This window comes from Alligator mississippiensis, chromosome 2 (genome assembly GCF_030867095.1).
Source record: "Alligator mississippiensis isolate rAllMis1 chromosome 2, rAllMis1, whole genome shotgun sequence".
Classification (NCBI taxonomy): Eukaryota; Metazoa; Chordata; order Crocodylia; family Alligatoridae; genus Alligator; species Alligator mississippiensis.
The window spans coordinates 201148061-201168576 of record NC_081825.1 but is presented as its reverse complement, the minus strand read 5'-3'; the positions used below and the strand labels follow the sequence as shown (position 1 = coordinate 201168576).

The window sequence follows — 20516 nt, the reverse complement described above, 5'->3', positions numbered from 1 at the left end:
CAACCCTCCAAAAACACCACAGAAGCCCCACCTTCAACAGCTGGCTCCATGGGCCGGATCTGGCCTGCAGGCCCCAGGTTGATGATGCTGTGGTATATCAGCAGTTACTGGATTTTATAAAAATATATAGAAGAGAGGATGTCAAACACAAGAATGTCTGACAAGGGACCAAAGAAGGGATCTTTTATTTATAAATAATGCAATTATAGGAAGCTGGAGGGAGTACTTGAATGAGCTCGTTAATGGCGCAATCATAAAGGAGAACAACAAATCACCATTTTCCAGACAGCTAGGCTGTTTGGAAGAACAACATTTTGAAGAGGTAATTAGAAAACTAAGGAACAACAAAGTACCAGGAACCATTAATTTTTCCACCAAAACACAGAAAACAGGAACAAAAAAACTAGTTTTGGTAATTTGGAGGTGTGAAAAATTTCCAGAGGAATAGAAGAATGTAGTCATACATCCAGTGTTGAAAAGGGAGGGGCAGGCGGGAAAGAGAGAAACAATATAAAAAAATATTGTGGTATCTCTTGCCTCTAAAATCCTGTTTTTATATCTGCTTACATACAGACCCAAGACAGAGGAGAGACTAGAAAAGATAGATTCTGGAAAAATAGCTCAACTTTGGATCTACCATTTTTACTCAACTATAAGATACCCCACAATAATTTGATTCTATATATAGAAAAATTATAAATTTGTTATAATTTTTCAGATATAGAATATAATTTTTGGAGGTTTGCCTTGAATTTCTCTGTCTCCACTGTTACATCAGGGAAAATAGATGTGGGGGTATCAGGTAACCCCTTTGCCCTCTGGTCCTCCCATCTTCTTCACCCTTCCCCCCCTCCTTACTGTCAAACCCTGCTCTTCCTGAACACATGGGAGTGAGGTACAAATTTGAAAACACTGACCTTGAAATAAACACATGCAAATTACTACAGGTAGCCATAGACTGAGTTCATTATGGATTGATGCATTTTCCCTGTTTTGAAACTGCTGCAAGTTTTAGCACAGGTATTGTATAAACACAATTTTAAGCAGCAATTTATACTTATTGTATATCGCACAAACTCAGCATGATATTAGTCCAAAGCCAAAAGGCTCATGGTTTACTATATAGTTCATTGGGCTGGGCCTCAGCACAGTCAATGGTATTTCAAGCCACGGTGACCCCACAGCTCAGCACTGCTCAGTTTGTGTGTGTACTCCAGATACCCCACAAAGGATCTGTGTGTTAATTACCCCCAACTCATGACTGGAACTGGGTGTTCTTGTCATGCATCCTGAGGTCCTACAAAATTTTATATGAAAATGAAGTAAAGGGCAACTGGGTCCAGCTCTATCTCACAAAGGGCAGGCCCACACTACTCACATACAACAAGCTGAGAGATGGGGGCGACAGAGAGATTCTGGGTGAACTGTTTGGGGCCCTGTTTGGTGATGTTTGCCAGACATTTAAGGTTGGGGAAGAAACAGGAATCACTGGAAATGGGAGAGAAAGGTGCAGCTCAGCTGTGGGAATAGAGAGGAAGTTGGAATGTATGCCGTGTAGTAGCTTATTATGTCTTGAAAAAGTCAACAATTAGGGGGACTGCACTCAAAAGGTCCTACCGTATATGTTAAATATATATGTTATGTATATACTTATCCTTGTGGTGGGTTCCTATCAGAATCTCAGCCTTTCTGGCTAAAATCAAATGTAGCGTTTTTGGTACCAAGGGGAAGGCGTCAGGGTTGGCTCTCGCCCTCCCAGTGCTGGCCTGGTATTATAGTATTTCCAGGCCTGGTGCCAGTTCCCTGTGGAGGGAACACCCACCCATTTAATTTTTTTTTTTTGGGGGGGGGGGGGGGAGGAGGGCATTAAGGGCCAAAAAAGGTTTCCTATAAGTATGATTTCCCAATATGGGCCTTGTATTTTATAGTCACACTCAGTGTTGGCTGCATTTAATCAAGCAGAAGGATCTTGGACACACTCCAAAGAAGAGAATAGGAATGTAAATATCGTTTAAAATGTTATCCATCTAACTTGGGATTGGCAAAACACAGTCTGCGGACTGGATCTGGCTCACCAGCTACTTTCATCCGGCCTGCAGTGCCCACCAACGAACTGTACCCCACCCAGCCCTTCTGCCCACAAGGGTGGGAGAAAGGTGCCTACACCGACCCCTAACTTACCCTATTACACTTCGTACCCACTCTCATGGGCAGAAGGGCCCAGCCCCGCCAGCACGTGGGACTGCTGCTGCAGGCTTCCCTGGTATCCTGCTCCCTACAGGCAGCAAGTAGGGAAGCAGGGAGGCAGAGGTGGAGCTACAACTGGGAGGGAGCACAGAGCATGGGTCTGGGTTTGGCCCCATCATGGAGCCTGTGCCCAGGGGTGTGGGGTGGCAGCACAGAGCTTGGCTGGGCAGGGTGTGGGTGTGAGGGAGGGTAGAAGGGGTATGGGGACCCCTTCCACACTCCCCGCCATGGTGCGCAACCCCGGGGGGAAGAAGCAGCAGCAGGAGGGGGTGCTTCAGGCACTGGAGCTTGGCAGAAGCCCCAGGTGCTGGAGTGGCTGGGGTGGGGAAGCCAGATGGCTCCAGCATGTGGGGCTTCCCTCTCGCGCCGCAGGAGTGTGAGGAGCGCCAGTGACACACACAGCCCAGCAGGGGGCTGTGCTCCTCGCTGTGATGTGCAATGCTAGCTGGAACCAGGCACCAGCACCCACCGAGTCCCCCTGCCTGCTGTTGCACCATGGGGGGAAAGGTGGGGGAGGGATCCCCACACCCCTCCCACCTTTCCCTCACACCCCACAAACACCACACACCCACACAGCAGTGTTGCCTACATTGACTGCAGGAGAGGACAGTGTGTTCCAGAGCCACACACCTGCACACCCCCAAATGCCACACAACTCCCCAAAATACTCTATGCCCCCCCGACACACAGCCACACTTCCCCCCACCCCCTCACCATACATTCCCCCCACCACACACTCTCCCACCATACACCCCCCCACCCTCTACCATACACACACACAAACACCTCTACCCCACCATACACACACCTGCCACCATATACACAAACACATACCCGTCATACAGATACACTCACCCCTACCATACACACATCTACCCCCCACAGAATATAAAAGCCTAAGAATTTATTTTGAGTTATTATGCAATCACTTCTATATACAGTACCCAAACACATGACAAAAAAATTTTTGTAATAAAATTAAAATATTTCATAGTAGGTGTTTGACTTCCAGTGTATGATTTTGGGTATTTCTGGTTCTAAGATGGGACCGCGCCCCCCCGAAGGAGTATTTCCAGAGGAGGAAGGGTGGGAGGGGGGTGTTGGCAAGATGAGGGACTTCCGGTGGCAAAGGTCAGGGGTTAGGGGTGGGACTTACAGTCCCAAGATAGAGAGCAGGGGGCTGGGCAACCCATGCAGCCCTTGAAAACTCATCAAACCTTGTTAAGCAGCCCACCGCCCAAAACAATTGCTTACCCCTGATCTAACCTCCTCTAATTGTTAACTGATAACACATACCTAGTCCTGGCTAGGGGGTGCAAAGCCCCGGGCTGGCACCTGCCCTGCCCCACTGTGAGGGAGGAGCCGCAACTGCCTGCCTGGAGCAGCACAGGGAGCCAGAGTCCAGACACCAAACCATTTGGACACAGCTGCTGCTGGGAGCCACTTGCCAGGGCCTTTTACCATGGGGGTAGGCTGGAGGAGGTGGCAGTGGCAAGAACCACCAAACAACACAGCCTATGTGAAGCTGCAGGTGACAGCAGCAAGCAAGGGACTTTCCAGCAGGCAAGGGGCTTTCCCAGTCCACTGCAGCTGTTGGTATGCTGGGATGGAGGGAGCAGGTAATAGGAGTGAGCAACTGGAGGGAGCTGAAGCAACTGGGACTACAAGTAAGGGAAACAGAAATCAGAGTGTTAGGGATTCCAATGCTGCAAAAGAGAAAGGCAAGACACCATGGGAAAAGGCGACAGCAAGGGTGTGGCAGGCAATAGGGTTGGGGACCAGAAGGATGTTGTCCTTCACAGGAAGAGTAGTAGCAATTAAGGCTGAGCAGTCTATACACTGGAATTGTTCCAGTGACACAGCAGCAGATAGCAAGAGTGAAGAGAGAAATACATGCATTTTTTTGGAAAGCTAAAAGAGAAAAGCTGGCTAGAGCAGAACTGTACAAGAAGAGAGAGATGGGAGGATGGGGACTGTCAAACATGGGGTTATTTGCTTATGTGAACTACATAAGCACAGTGTGGGGAGCAGTGACAGTATAAGAGAGGAAAGCAACGCGTTTCAGCCATTTTTTTGTGGGTGCAATATTGAGGAGACAGGGAGTGTATCAGGGCCCTTTGACAAAATCATGGGTGTGGCAGTCACGCATTTACTATGTACAAGTGGAAAGTTTTAAAAAGCTTTACAAGATAGGGAAGTTGGGCATGGAGGTGCTGAAACATCATAAGCAATTGATGGAGACTATAAGAGAGGGAGACATGATGACAACGGTGAGGAACTTCATAGAAGGGCAAGTGCAGAAAATGTGAAAGGTGGTGACAGCCAAACAGCAGACCAGGGAACGTGCCAGTGTAGCTTAGCTTACTGTAAGAAACATTCTGCCAGCACAGGAGGTCCAATACAGGTGGCACTTGGCAAGGTTGTCACAATGCCCACCAGAGTTGTGTGGGGGAGAAGAAATGGTAGGCCACATATTTTGAGAGTACACATACGCAAAAAGGGTGTGGGAGAAGGTTCAAAGATAAGCAAGTCTGTCGTGGGAGACAGTGTTATATAGACTTACACCAAAGGACCGGGAGAGGCAATACTACGATCAATTTAATCACCTGTCAAAACAAGCTTGTGGAAAGCGAGGAACCTTTGGGCTTTTAAGGGGGTAGCTTTCAGTGAAAGAGTGCTTGAAGCTAGGGTATTACAAGCTGAAGTTTTTTGTCTACTGAGACTGTGAAGACACTGGAGAAGAAGAAGCAGAGAAGTGGAGGAAAAAAGGAATGGACACATTTCTAACTGAAACAACAGTGGGTGGGTGTTATGGAGCGTTTATGTGGACACTGGTTTAAGAGGGTGACTGAATGGTGTTTTAACAAGTTTTTATGAGCGCTGGAGTTTTAGGTTTTTGTGAAGGTGTGTCAAAATAAGGTTTAATATATGTAGTTTATTAGCAGTTATTTATGTGCGTTATAATATGATATGAGAAGTTTGTAAGTTTGTAGTGATAAGCTAGTTTATAATAAAATTTGTGGTAGGTTCTCATCAGTACGTTAGGCCAATATGGGCCATGTATTTTATAGTCATGCTCAGTGTTGACAGCAGTTAATCAGCTTCATAGTTGGTTTCCATTACTATGCACATGCTGCTTTTGGCAGCAGTTTAATGATAGGCAATGTATTTAATGAGGTTTTCTTGTATACAAATGTAAGATGAGGGGCTTCCCCTTGCTCCCCATTCTGATTGGGGAAAAAACACTTTAATCTTGCATTTGAGTAAATGTGGTAATATTTTCAATTTATCTTAAAAAAAGATGGAAATGCGATCAGAACTCCTATATGTTATAGTTGTTAAGAAGGTATATGATAGCATTGTTTCAAATCTCAATGGAAGAATTTGAATCTCTTACAAGATATATATTTGAAATTAAAAGAAACAGAATATGACTAGGAAGCAAACTCTTTATTGTATTTGGACATGGACTCATAAATTTGGAGCCACTTCAAAAGGGAAGCGGGGGACTTCCTCTGAACTGCACAGCAGCTGTTACGTTCTAACAGTTACTGTGGACAAGTTGAGAATGATACAAATGAAGCAAACTCCAAACTCTAGCTCCAAACGTAACACTGCATGATTTAAGTTAAAGTTGGAGCGCTTGCACTCCAGTTGTATCACTCCCAACTTGTCCACTGTAACTGTTAGAACATAATAGCTGCCGCACCCTCCACCTCAGGGACTCCCCTTTGAAACATTCCCTTTTGCAACCACTCCAACTGTACATGTGCCCAAACCCTCTTACATCAATATAGTATTAAAGCAAGAAGATGCCTTATCCTCAGTGCTTTTTAAGGTAGCTGTGGAAAAACTGTTACAGTCATTACTGAATTCTTAGATGGGGTGGGTTTAAATGGCCCACATCAACTTATAGCATACCCTATCAATTTGGCTATCACAGGAATGAAAGAAGATAGGGTATGCAGGTTGGATGGAGAGTTGAAGGAAAATGAGATTTAAGATCAGTGAAGAAATAAAGCCAAATGAAATCCACCTATGCAAAGATCTTAGACAAGTTTATCTACCTGCTTATAACCACAGACAAGTTAAATATAGTTTAAATAAATAGGGGTATCAATTAGAGGAACAGTTTGATAAGGGAGAAAATTAAGACATGGGATGGGGCACAGAGGAAATGCCTATTTCTACAGAGAATTCTACTATTTTCTACAGAGAGTGATTAGTTTCAGACAACTACTGAAAAAAGACTAAGCTTCAAATATACGGGACTGTTAAAAGGTCTACTACTTTATATAGGTGTAGCAGATGGACACTTATTAGGAAGGAAGAAAAACAAAGGATTGAAAGTAGAGGACTGATGACTTTCTAGGCCAGTAAGAGAGAACAATGAATGGAGAAAAATATTAGGAAAATGCATAAGAACCACATGTAGTAAATGCAGTGAAATCCTGACGTTAACCATGGACAGGCTACATGGTTAAGATTACAAAAGACAGCATATCTTGGATGGCCATTCCTTTTGGACAACCAAGAAAAAGACGGAAGGACAATGCTTAAGAGCTCTGCGTGCAAATTCCCAGAATGAGAAAAATTTGCTCCTGACAGAGAAAGTGAAAACAAAAAAGAACAAAGAAAAACTGTTACAGGGTTTATAAAGCCTTTCTAACGCAGGAAGCATTATACCCAACAGAAGATAATTCAATGTCATGTCGTCTTACAAAGATAAAAGTAAAAATCAGTTTATATTTTTTATAAACATGATTACATCTAGTTTGAGGCTTCTTTGTTGGGGTTGGTTTGTTGTTGGTCGGTTGGTTTTTGTTTTATTTGTTTGTTTTTTCTGCAAACTGGATATAGTGTCAGCCAGTATTATACATACCAGTGGGTGCATCTACACAAGATGCTTTGAGTGCAGTCAACTAATTCTACTGCGCATTAGCATAGCAGGCAAAATCCCTTGTTAATGCAGTAATGTGCAGTAGAGTTAGTCAACTGCGCATTAATGTCACTAAAAGACCGTTCATTTCTACTAATGCACAGTAGCACCGATTACAGTGTACTAAGTTAATACCTATCATTGCAGGTACTAAACTTAAGCACTGTAATTATGGCGCATTAACGAACATGTAGACGTGCCCAGTGCTTCTCAAATTCTCAGAGCTAAGATTGATTATAAGCAGAATTGATTGAGAGGAAAAATGTAACAGACTAGTATACATGAAAATTAGGGGTAAATTAAGAATACATAAAAATGAGTCCATGACAACTGGAAAAAAAAGTCAAGACAATGAATGTAAATTAGAAACTTAAAAAGGCAGGCAACTGATATAAAAAGCTAAATATATTAAGTTAGAATCCATTGTCAACAAGATTATAGAAAATAAGCAAGGCAAGAATTTCTTGGGGTGGTGTCTTTTATTGGATGGACTATGCAGCTGCGATAAGGTTAGAGAAGGTTTTGAATGCAACAGCAAAGAAAGTCTTGCATGCAAAAGCTTGTCTAATTTTATCTTAACTACATAGACAGTCCAATAAAAGGTATCACTGGAAGAAATTCTTGCCTCTCACTAAATTTCTGGACCATCATGGCTACAACACCACTCTTATGCTACTAGAAAATAAGATATCTAAAAAATTATCACTTTTTAGGTAGGAATGACACAATTTTTTCTATAATGATGGAGAAAAGATTAATAAACATTTCAATTCTATGTTTGGAAAATAGACAGACTATGTCATATAAAGATGACAAATTATTTAGTTTTATCACATTAAGTCACCAAGAATCCATTTAAATCAAAACATTTTCACTCAAGAAAGTCTATATAACTCACATGACAGAGTTTTAAAATAACTGACTCTCCAGACTGTTGTTGTTCATTTTTGATAAATTACAGAATTATCGGGAAATTACAGAAGAAAGGGAGAATGCCAATGTTGTTGTAATATTTTAAATGGGTAAACAGGATGATTTGGATACATTTAAACTAAATAAATTTAGGTTAGGCTGATATCAATCCCAAGCAAAATAATAGGAATGGCAAATACGGCACCTGTTGATGTATAATTTAATAAAGAATTAAATAATAGAAATAAGTTATGGCAAGCATTATCCCAAATGATCTCAATATTGTTCTTTGACAAGAGTGCAAGATGTGTTGATGATAAGCCCCATGTTGGGTGAAACATATTTCTAATTCTGTAAGATATTTTACTTAGAACTACATTACAGTCTGATAAAAATGTATCTTCCTGTATTAAAAACTATGTGCCTGTATTATTCCTAAAGAAAGTTGCCCCTGGACTTCACAGGAGAAGCCCAGCCTCTCTCATCTTTCAAATGAACCACTGAAAATATTTAAGTGTTGTTGCTTATCAAATAAAAATCACAGCCTCTTGTTGTATGCTTGCAGGTGTACTGAGATATGTATATACTGCGTATATACTGCGTATAAAGTATATGTATATACTGCGTATAAACTTTATACTGCATATAAAGTTTTCTTACAAAACATGAAATACTGTATGAAATCTAACAATAATTAAACTGAAAAAAGATTTGTGAAATTTGTTTTGAAACCACATATACCATGTGTTGGCCTTTTAAATGAACTACGGAATTATTTTTTCAACAGTTAATGAACAATTATCAACCTCTTTTCTTCCTGCAAAAATGGATATATTTACATTAGCATACTCTGCCTTAACCAAGTGTAAAAGTAGAATGGACACATGAGATACAGCCCTACACCGGTATAAATCCACTCTGTCATATAATTAGGTTTTTTAAAATTGGGGTAATAATTATACACCACTATAATTTACACTGGTGTGCCTGTCATGTGTCCACAGCTCTAATCATTTTCAACTCACTGAGGATAGCTCTGCTCTGGCTATTTCCTGCTCTCTTGAGACCTCATGACAGGGTACCATGGGTGCATACACGCATACTAATTTTCTGATAGTTAAGCCAACTTAACTTTAGGTCAACTTAACTGTCAGAGCATACACCTCTATGTGGAGCAGAGTCGACTTAAAAGCAGCACAAGATAATACGCCTGCAAGGTGTATTATCTTGAGTCGTATTAGTTAAGTCAACTTAGCTCACAAGATGGCTGCCTCCATGTCAAGAAGCTGTATGTGTGTACGCTCTGACATGGCTTAAGTCAACATAGTCGACTTAGTTAAGTCGCTTTAAGTGGACTTCATATGTGTGTATACACCCTGTAAGAGCAGACTACAAGCAGTGGTGCCCAACTTATCCAGCCCCACAGGCCAAATAAGTTGTGCAGGGCCAGTTCATGGGCCAGACCAGGTTGGCACACAGGATCAATTTGTGGAAGGATCATGCCCACAGAATGATCCTGTATGCAAGATCCAGGCATGGACTGACGCTGTGCACCAGCCTGATCCAGCACGTGGGGCCATATCATCTGGCCTGAGGCTCCCCAGTCATAGCAGGGCAGCTGGGCAAGGAGCACCACTGGCTGCTGCCATGCCAATCGTGACAGTGAAGTCACCTGTCACTGTGGCAGTGGCTATTTTTCTGTCCCCTCAAAGGCAGAGTTTGGGATTGCTGTTTCCCCCTGCTCCCTAAAGTGATGCTACTGGAACTCCCCACAGCTAGATGACAGCTCCTTGTACTGGATCCAGCCTGTGGGCCATAGGTTGAGCACCACTGATGGAGGTATAACACCACAGCTAGGCTCCTGGGGCAGTTGCAACACATGGGGACAGCAGCAACTTCTGGCTGCTGTTGTGCTTCCAATGCAATGATATGGCTGTGGTGGCACTGTTTTTTTTCTGTTCCACTCCCCTTCACCCCCCTCAAGTCAGCACCTGGGATAGCTGCCCTGGTTGCCACACTCTAGTTATGCTACCGACCTGTGTATGGACCCATGTAATACTTATTTAAAACAGTTTAAATGTAGTTTAAACCTGAAACAGACATTTAAAGCTGCCTGGAATGGCTCAGAAGTGTACCTGGAAAATCAGTGCACCATGTGTTAGTACACTTGTGAACCAGGTGCATCCCATATTACATAATTCCTTACTTCCCTCCCTCCCCCCCCCACTGCAACCGGTCACTCAGCAGCCAGAACTCTACGGTTCCTTTATTTTTCCTTTTGTTGGCACTTCTTATCAATAATCTCCCTTGCACTATTTGTTAAATAAACAGCTTAGTGCGTCCTTACTCCCTGTTTGACTGCAGCCCATCATTATGCCCTTCAAGCCCCTGGGAATGCTAAACATGGGTCCAAGCATTTCCCTCATTCTACCTGGAATGCTAGGGAACTATAGATGCAGACTTCTGAGCAGCAACAATGGTGAACCAGTTCCCAGTTGATAACATTTAGGTATGGTTCAGTTGTTACATCTGCTACTCCAGGGAAGTTTGTCAACTTTCTGAACAAAAGCAGGGTATAAATTACATTGGTATACAAAACTGATGTACATCACGCAACAAAAACCTGTTGTGGGTCCACACCTGCAGCTTAGTGAGAAGACACACTGATGCCACTCACATACATAAAAATAAATTACTTTCTTCAAACCAGATGTTTAACTTTGATGACAACAGAAGCAGCTTGACCACATCTTTGCCATTCTAAGCAATATAACCCACAAATAGTAAATGCCGTATCTTTCAAGTTTGCTGGTACAAGTGTTTAGAAGTAAACAGCTCAATTTCTAACTTCAAGGACACTGATGAAATCTCTTTTACACTCACAATGTTTCGAAAATTTAATGTTTGAACTGAGGGCAAACTCCAGTTCTCAGTCTCGCTTGATTTTAACTAGGCAACAGATTCAGGCATACAATGCTTGTATAATTTTGAACAAGGCTGCTTTATCAAAGTGGGGATAAATATTAGTGAAAATTATCAGCAAAAATATTGGTAAAAAAAGACTACTGTGTACTTGGAATTTGCGCGTCCCTTTGCATAACGACAGTGGTATTCAACTTACTGGCAAAGTTAATTCACAGAGGAGCAGACCTTTCAAGAAGGAAGAACATTACATTCAACAACTGAATCAGATTTTTTTTATATTCAGCCTTTATTAACTGCTCAAGGCTTAGATGCTACATCAACCTCTCCAATCAACCCACCTATGTACTAGGTGTTGCAAAAACTTGCCTGGACAGGATAAGCAGAGGACACAATACCTTGAGCTTTGAAACTTGTTGGGTTTTTTTAAATTAATGCCATAATCTCTTTTTAAAAAATACCCGGGTCATATTCGCACATATTGCAGATCAAGGTACGCGTGCTCCAAGCTCCCTTTTGTATTCACATGTTCCAGCAGGAACTCTGCAGGGCTGGGTCCCATACACCAAGTTAGAGCCTGACAACTGATTCATCTTAAACCAAACATAAGCCCTACACGAATTAACTCACATTCCCCACAAGAATTAACCTGCCAATGCCCATACTGATTCCTAGCATGGAAGGACCAATATGACAACTCGAGCAAATACAGAAATGATGGGGTACATGGCTTTAACGTGCCTGGACAGACCTGCAGATAAGTGATTCTCTTGTGACAGTTAAACCATTTCACACTAGCACAGTAATATCAGGGATCTGCTTGGGTGCTTTATATGAAGCACTTCAGGTCTTTCAGCAAATTGCTGTGAAGACTTCAACAGAGGCCCCCTTCATTCAGTATTACACCCCCCCAGCTCTGGTCCTATAGTCCAAGAAAACAATCGAGCCTAGTGCAAGAGTGATATTGTAGCCATGATGGTTCAGAAATTATGCGAGGCAAGGATTTCTTTGGGCGGTATCTTTTATTGGACCAACTCTGTAGGTGGAATATAGTTAGACAAGCTTTCAAATACAAGACATTCTTCCTCAGGGACCTAAAGAAAGTCCCCAAGCAGATGCTTGATATGGAGCAGTATTACCTTGCTAGTGTGAAATGAACTTCACCTGGTTTAACTATCCCAGGAGAATCACTTACCTGCAGGTCTGTCCAGGCACCTGTTACAGCCGTCTGCCCCATAATTTCCCCATCTACTCTAGTTGTCAGGTGGGTCCTTCCATGGTAGGAATCAGCATGGGCATTGGCAAGTTGTCCCTGAACCACTCCCAGTCTCTCATGTGGTTTCATTGCTGTGTGGAAAATGTTTGGTTTAAGATTGTGATTCCCAGCCTCGGGTCACGACCCAAATAAGGGTTGTGGGGGCAGTGGCGGGGGTGCCTCACACAGAGGATGAGCCACACCTAGTGCCAGGAGCTCCCCTGTCCCCACCCTTGGGCTGCCGCCACCACGCTCTGCTCCCAGCAGCGGGTTACTGCAAAAAAAAGGTTGGGAACCGCTGATTGAAGACGATGCAGTTACCAAGCTCTCACTCTGCGTCAGGGTCCCAGCCCTGCCCAAATCCATCAGGAAGAGGTGACTGCAACGGGAAGCTTGCAGCACTGCAGGGCACCTTGACCTGAGGAAGAGCGTCTGACACCGGAAAACTTGTCTAACTTTAACCCAACTCCACGGCGGGTCCAATAAAAGATCTCACACCAAGAAACCCTTGCCTCCCCCCCTTAACCCTTTCATCACCATCTGCCCCTCTTCTGCCAAGCACCCCTCCCCCACTGTCCCGGAGAGAACCGCGGTTCTAGAACGCCTGGCGGCCCCGCCCCACCCCGCCCCGCCCCGCCGCACGCCCACGTGCTGCTCCGAGGAGCGCCCTGGGCCGCGGTGGGCGCCCTGCCTGCAGGCCGCGCGGGGTGGGGGGTGGAGCCTCCTCGCCCCTGCCCCTGCCCCTGCCCCTGCCCCGGTCGTGGCGATGCGCCTTGCCACGCCCGCCGGAGGGCCCGCAGGCAGCCGCCGAGGAGCCCGCGCGCCCCAGCATTTTTGTGGCGTGACGCGGGGCAACCCGCAGCCCCGCGCCCCGGGGGGCTGCGGGTCACAGCCCGGCGGGGCTGTGCCCCGCCGCCTGTTTTGTTTTTTTGGTTTTTTTACCTTCCTTGGCTTTTTTCCTCCTGGCCAAAGTGCCTCCGAGTTTGCCCAAGAAGGAGTCATCTTTCTTGCGAGAAGGAGGAGACTTGGGCGTGGGGGACTTGGGCGCCGAGGGCGACTTCTGAGGGGACGTTGCCATGAGCGGGGCGCGGGGCGAAACAGCCCGGTCCAGCGCCCGACGTGAGGGGAGGTAGGCCGGGCGCCCAGATGTAGCGAGCGGCTGGCTGCCCTGCTCCAAACGGAAGCGGAATTATTTCAAGCATTTGAGGCAGCTCCTGCTCTCCCTCCTTCCTTCCCTCCCTCCCGCCCGCCCGCCGCCGCCCGGCCACGGAAGGCCGCTGTCGCCGCCGCGCGCGCTGCTCTCTCCGCACCTGCCCCGCAGCCCCTGTCGCCCCCGCTGCCGGGCTGGGCTGGGCGTTAGGCCGGGATTGCTTGTGCCACAGGCGGCTGTCTGGCGCTGGAAGGAGATCTTCGCAGTCCCGAAACAAGATCCCGGATCCTGCCTGATCTACTGCCCCTCTGATCCAGGCAGAAGCCACCCCCAGCCCCCCTGGCCTGTGCTTCTTCGGGCCCTGCCTCAAATTAAACCTGGACTAAAGAGCTGCTCTGTGTTTTCAAGCCTTGATTTTACTGTGGGTTGGCTCTTTCTATAGCTGGACCGTCATTTTTACCCTGCAATTGTTATTTTGCACAGCGCAGTTTGTCACCTTTGATCTCATGAGCCTGGCCCACCAAGTTTCTTACTGGCCTCCCTTGGGCAGCCAGGCTACAGGAAAAGGTGCTGACAGGCTTGGGACAAATCATAATTAAAGAAACGGGGATTGGCATGCTGGTCACAGGTTCAAAAGAAGAGTGCCAAGGGCGCAACACAGAGCAGAGCACACTGGACCAGCCCTCAAGCGAGTCCAAGGAGCCAGCGGACACTGCCCAGTCCACAAATGACTGGTCTAAATTGGCGGCACGATTAACCAGTTACTTGTGGGGTCAGTACTTTGCACTTGTGGCCCATCTTACTTCGCGTGTGCGGCTAGTTTGAATTTATGCCATGATTAAGTAGTGGATTTCACAATATATGTAATGGGTAGGAGGGGCCTTTGTGAAGCTTTTGACCCGTTACAAATAAGAAAGCAACCATGTTCCTCATAACTTAGAGGGGGCTAGGCATTTGTTTCCTAGTGGATCAGACAGTAGTACCACTGGCTTTATAATATGCTGAGGTATACGGTGGTTGGGACAGCAGTGGCAGACTTTCACACCTGGCAGACTTTCAGTAGTCTTGGAATAGAATTTTCTAATAGAAATAGATTACATATAGGGTGTGCAACCCCCTTAGTATCCTCTTTTTACCTAAGTTGTCCAAAGCTGGGCCTAGGCCATAGGTCAGTGACCACTGTAGTGAGGGAAGGTGTAAATAAGCATAAGCGCTGACTTTGGTTTTTGCCGTGGGTGGTTTGGTTTTTTTTGCATTCCCACACCGAGCCCTGCGCACGCCTAGAAGAGACAGCACGTTACAGGCATTGGGCGAGCTGGGTTGAGGTAAAGATCAGGTGCTTATTGGGGCTTTTTGGGGGCTTTTATCTAATAGCTTATTGAATAAGCTTTAGCTAAAATTGCCTAAAAGCCCCGCTGAAGCACCCAATCTTTACAGACACTGCAGAGCCAGGTTGAAGTAATGCACTGCTTCTTCCAGTAAAGTGCAGTTTGGTTGGGTTTTTTAACATCCACAAGCAGCCACAGAGATCTAACATGTAAAACCAAAACAGCTGTGTGGGGCTTGTGGGTGCTGAGAACCTGCCAGTTTTTTTTGATGGGTGCTTGAGCCCCAGAGCACCCATGGAGTCAGCGCCTATATAAAGAAGCACCTGCTTTTCCAGTCCGCATATATAGGGACAAGGTAAAATTGCGGCCCTGTGGTCTTGGCATTGCTAGTAACTTATTTACATTACAAAAGCCATCGGGCTTCTTTGATTTACAGTGGGGACTGGACCAGCATCAAGATTGGCTCAAGATAGATAAAGGCAGCTAAAAGCCAACTGCCCTGGCTCTACATCCCCTCCCACTCCGCACAACTCCAAGCTTCCCAATCCTGCAAGTGCTCTTCAGTCACAATTGAAGATTCTGTTTTATCCCATTTATATTTGTATGCTGCATCCCTTGCTATAGGTTCTGGGCCACAAACTAAAGCCCCAATCTTTCATCCCCATAGAGATACTGAACTTTGCACGTGGGATTAACCTAAATCAATAGAACTACTTGGGTACCAAAACTGAAGCACATGCATACACGTTTGTGGGAACGAAGCTCAGATTAGGAAATTGTGAAACGAATTCTGTCAGTTCGATGAATTTTTCCAGCGTATATGACCAAGGAAGAAGGCAAAGAACACTAAGAGGATACCATCGACTTTTCTTCAGGTTAACATTTAGGTTTCCAAATGTAATCTCAGATAAGCAAAATTCCATCTACCACCACATTTCTGTAGCACCCATCAACATATATGTATATGTGATTACTTTGTAATCGTATGAGAATGACAAGATGGCAATGTACGGGTTAGTAGGAAAGAAAAGAAAAAAAAAAACCTTAGTGACAGGACAAACTTACATGAAAAATGAAACATGTTCCTGGTGAGGAACAACATCGTTTTCCAGTTCTCCTATTAGATTTGCAAACAAGTAGCTTAGAAGAAAAGTATGTCAGAGGCACACAATTTACCATGATTGACAGTTGATTCAGGAGAGGCCCAGGACTGGAACAGCATTAATGTCTTACGGATGTGCTACTTTCACTTACCGTTTAATCACTCGATTAACAATTTAAGCAAAAAGCCACACACACTTCATGCAAATATCTGGCTATCCATTAGGCATAGTAAGTGAAATGAAATTACCATGAGGATATTTCTAAATCAGTTAATAATTGTTGTGTTTTTACAAATCAGTAACAGGTATCTGATGAGAGGGAGGCATCAACAAATATTTACTGTACGTTGTTTGTACATGCTCTAGAGACTAACATTAATCAACCATACAGTGCCATTCTTTTAACAGAAAAGTGGACTAGAAGGCTGGTAGAATACCACATTTCTTTATATTTGCTCTCGCTGCATTTGTCATTTTGAACAGTTACTTGCATGGTCTACAGTTTCACATGCTACTAAATAAACTCTGTATATTTACAAGTTTTATTTATTTACACACTGTTTGGATCAGGTCACCAGCTGCTTTGAACAGATTTTTTTTTTTTAGGAATATAGAAACTTTTTTAAAGGAAGGAGAAACAAATGTCATATCTACCTATTGTATATGCATGCAACTGTGCCATAGGCATTTACAAGTAGAATAGTTTTGTGAAAAGGGATCCATTTATGCCAGGGGCAGGCAATTATTTTGGGTAGAGGGCTGCTTACTGAGTTTTGGCAAGCCATCGAGGGCCACATGACAGGCAGCCCAGGGCAGATAAATATTAATTTTCTAAATTTTTTAGGGGCCCCACGGGCCAGATAGAATGGACTGGTGGGTCACATCTGGCCCCCGGCTGCATTTTGCCCACCCCTGATTTATGCTCACCTGGCTGCATCTGGATGTAAACATAGGATTTTATAAAGATACCAGAGGTGGGATGAGGAGCAAAATTTGGCAAATGCAGGTCACCAGATTCTGTGGCACCCACCGAGGCAGATTTTGCATCCTGCAGTGGATTCTGAAGCGCACATCCCCACAGTAAAGGATATCTTAATGTTTATAAGAAGCCACGCTATAATTGCATACACTCCCAGCTTTTATTGACGTAAATTATTAACCATAAATACAATTACAATAATATGGTGTGGGGTTGTTTTTTTCCCTACAGGTACACACACATTTTTCAGGGGTAGTCATTCATACCACTGTTTTATTGATTTAACCACAGTGTCATATCACTCAGAGTGATTCATGTTAGAATTGCATAAGATGACAACAAAGAAAGATTTTGTCTGAGATGCTTTCCAAAGTAACTCAGAGGGGTAGAATACGTTATATACCTACCATGGTATAGAGCCAATAAGAAAGAGAACTGATGCAGCAGAACTAATAAGACAACCTATAACCTGAAATTATTGATTCATGAGAAAGATCAGCTCTGATGTTACATATGGTTTTTGCTGCTTTCCTGCATTTGTTCAATTGAATTGTCAAACTGTTGAGATGGACTGAGGTCATGCAGTAAATTAGTGACTGATCTTAGATTAGAACTCGGAATCTTTTTTCTAACTAAAATTTTGATTCAAATGTCTTTGGATCAAATACTCTTCTGATTCTTAAGGGTAAGATTGTCAAAAACACTTAGTTTTGGCCTGCAACTGTTCCCTTCCTAACAGTAAACTGGTTGCTGGTTGTGCAATACACTGTGGTAGTGATATGGTCATTGCAAACTTTCACTGTGGTGTTCAGGAAATTAATTGGCTGGGTACAGTATTCCAGACTCAGTTTGATGGACAGATGGAAGTTAAAGTCTTGGTGCAATTTCTCTAAAAATGCCTTCCAGTGTGCCCATATGATAAAGATATCAATGCACCTTAAGTTTTCCAAGGTATACGGGGCCGAGGGGAGCACAGGTGCAGAAGAAGCGAACTTTAAGGTCTGTCATAACCAAGGATCAAGGTTTTCTGTTTCTTGTAGAAACACATGGACTTACCTCTTTAAAAGAGAAAAACACAGATTTTCCACTTTTAAGTGAGAAAACATGGGTTTCCCCTTTTGGAAACAGCTTTCTGCAGGCTGGCAGAGTTCCAGCCTACAACAAGCTGCTTGCAAAAAGGATGCAAACCCTAAGCCCTGTCCAGAGGGGTAGGGGAAGGGGATGGGGCCTAACAATTTGAGACCAGCCAGAGCTGGCTCAGATTCACTTTGCCTCCTGCAGCCTTTCGGGTAAAAAGAGCCTGAGGGGACGGGGCCTGAAGACAGGGGCTGGGGGCCTCCTCCAGTACAGCTGGGGAGGGGCAGGGGGTTGCAAGTGGGAACGTGGGGGCCAGTAATTTTCTGGTTCCCTTGCAGCCCCTGGGCCTGATTTCATATGTTTCAGGGCCCACCGACTGGCCTTGCAAGGAAGGGAATCCTAGTGATAGGGCAGGGCTAGTGGGATAGAGGAGGAGGAGGGGAAGTGGGAGGGAGAAAAAGCAGGGGCCACCCAGGGGGCCAGGTGGGGTCTGACCCAGCCATCAGTTAGCCCCCACCAGATGGGGACCACTGCCACCTGCCCACTCCCCCCATGTGGCCCACTGCAGTCCTCACCCCACTACCCCTATCCTGCTGCTCCTGGCACTCACTGCCCAGATGGTTTCAGATGGTGGTGGCAGGCATGTAAAAGCACTTGGGACCAGTAGTAAATGGGTTGAGCTAGCGCAGTACATCCTGGCAGAGGGGCTCCAGGATCTGCAGCAGGGACAGGTGTCAGTGACCGTGGGTAACATACAGTGGGCAGGGGAGATGGGGGTGGCTAGGTGGCTCTGAATGAGCTTGCAGTTGTCAGGAGCAGCTCCACTCTGATGGTCTGTGCTGCACTGCTCCCGCTGCTGTCATCTGGAACCATTTGAACAGTGAGTGCCTGGGAGCACTGGGGCAGTAGTAGTAGAGTGGGTTGGCAAGTGGCAAGTAGTAGCAGTGGGTTGGCAAGTGGCAACTCACATGGGGGCAGCCGGTGGGCGGCAGTAGTCCCTTCTTGGCAGGGGCTAAAAGGCAGCTGGGACACACCTCACCTGCCCCATAGATGACCCCTGCTGCATCTACCTCCTTTTCTCCTTCCCACCTGCTTTGCCTGCTGCCAGGCTTCCCATGGCTGGGGGATGACAAAACACAGGACTCAGGGGCACTAGCAGGGTGGGGGGGGGGGGACTGTGGCTTGGGAGAGAGGAGCACCAGCATGGGCAGGGGCAAGGCATTAGCATGTCAGGGCTGCTCAGGGCTACACAGCAAGCGTGGGACAGCTGCAGGTGGACCTGCATTCTGGTGCAGAGGACAGGAAGCTGCTGTCGGGAAAGAGCAAGTGGGGGATAGGTAGGGGCTGTGGATTGGGAGTGAAGGACGCTGGCATATCAGGGCTGCTCAGCACCACAGAGCAGGGGGAGGACAGCCACAGCTGGACCCATGTCCTGGTGAGTGAAGGGGGCAGGGGGAGCTCTGATTTTCCATGATAAAAAAACCAGATGAAACACCAAAATATACAGGTATTTAGAATTTATTTCATTATTGTGATTGAGGCACTGGTAGGCTTGCAAATTGCTTTAAAATTGTAAATATATCAATAAAAACATGGTGTTCAATGGATACCTATATATATAGTGGCATTTCATTTTAATCACAGGAAGACATGGATATGGGGTTTTTATCAGAGAATTTTGTGTTTTTTAACAGAGAAGACCAGAATCCCTGGCCATAATTATCATATGTACTTAAATCCAGGCAACTTCAAATTTAAGATGATTCTCCAATAATTAGATTCTAGACATGGAATTTATTATAATTTTCCGTGCCTAGAATCTAATTATTGGAGGGCCATCTTAAATTCATGCCCACCATTACTACAGCAGGGCAAGCAGCAGCAGGATGACATGCAGTAGTGGGGGCAAGTGGCGGCCTGACCCCCTACCTCTTGCCACCTATCCTGCCTCATCGTCTCTTGTGTTTTCAGAGGTAGCTTCTTTAAGACTTTATCTAGTTTCTTATGGTATTCTGCCATGGGGTCCTTGGTCAGAAGTTTGTAAAACTCTGCGTTGGAAAGTTGTCTCTCAGCTTCCTGTGCGTATGCTGTTTTGTCCATGACAACAGTGGCAACCCTCTTATCAGTCTGTCACATGATAATATCAGGGTTGTTTTTAAGTCTGATTATCGCTCTCCATTCTGCAGGACTGAAGTATTGTATGCTTTTTGGCACTCAGAGTGGGTGCAGAGATGAAAACAGTTTATATAAGAACCCAGAGTGGGGCTGCGGCTCTCAGATAGCATCCAGGAGCTTTCTTTTTTAAGCTGTGTAATGCTCAGGTCATTGGTGACAAACCTGTTCTGACTTACAGGCAACCCACCAACCTCAAACAGCGTCTCTCCAGCAACAGACTACATAACTCCTATTCTCATCAAGGTACTAGACCTTGCTCCTGACCCAGATGCTGGCTGTATCTCCTCATCAATACGGGCCACATCATCACTGGACTAAATAACCTGGATTATAATATCCAAGGTTTATTTATCTGAACCTTTACCGATGCCATCACCCATATAGTGCCCCTCTACTGTCTACCTTGGACAGACATGAAAAAGAATGAAT

General features: G+C 45.0%; 1 protein-coding gene across 1 annotated transcript in view; it reads right to left on the bottom strand.

The window, feature by feature from the left end:
- Positions 1–13447, bottom strand: part of PARVA (parvin alpha) — a 112651-nt gene extending 99204 nt beyond the window's left edge. Inside the window, exon 1 of the mRNA XM_006267792.4 lies at positions 13218–13447. Within this exon, the coding sequence (XP_006267854.1) occupies positions 13218–13353 (136 nt within the window). The 5' untranslated portion in view covers positions 13354–13447. The remainder of the gene's footprint in view (positions 1–13217) is intronic.
- Positions 13448–20516: the final 7069 nt, after the last annotated feature.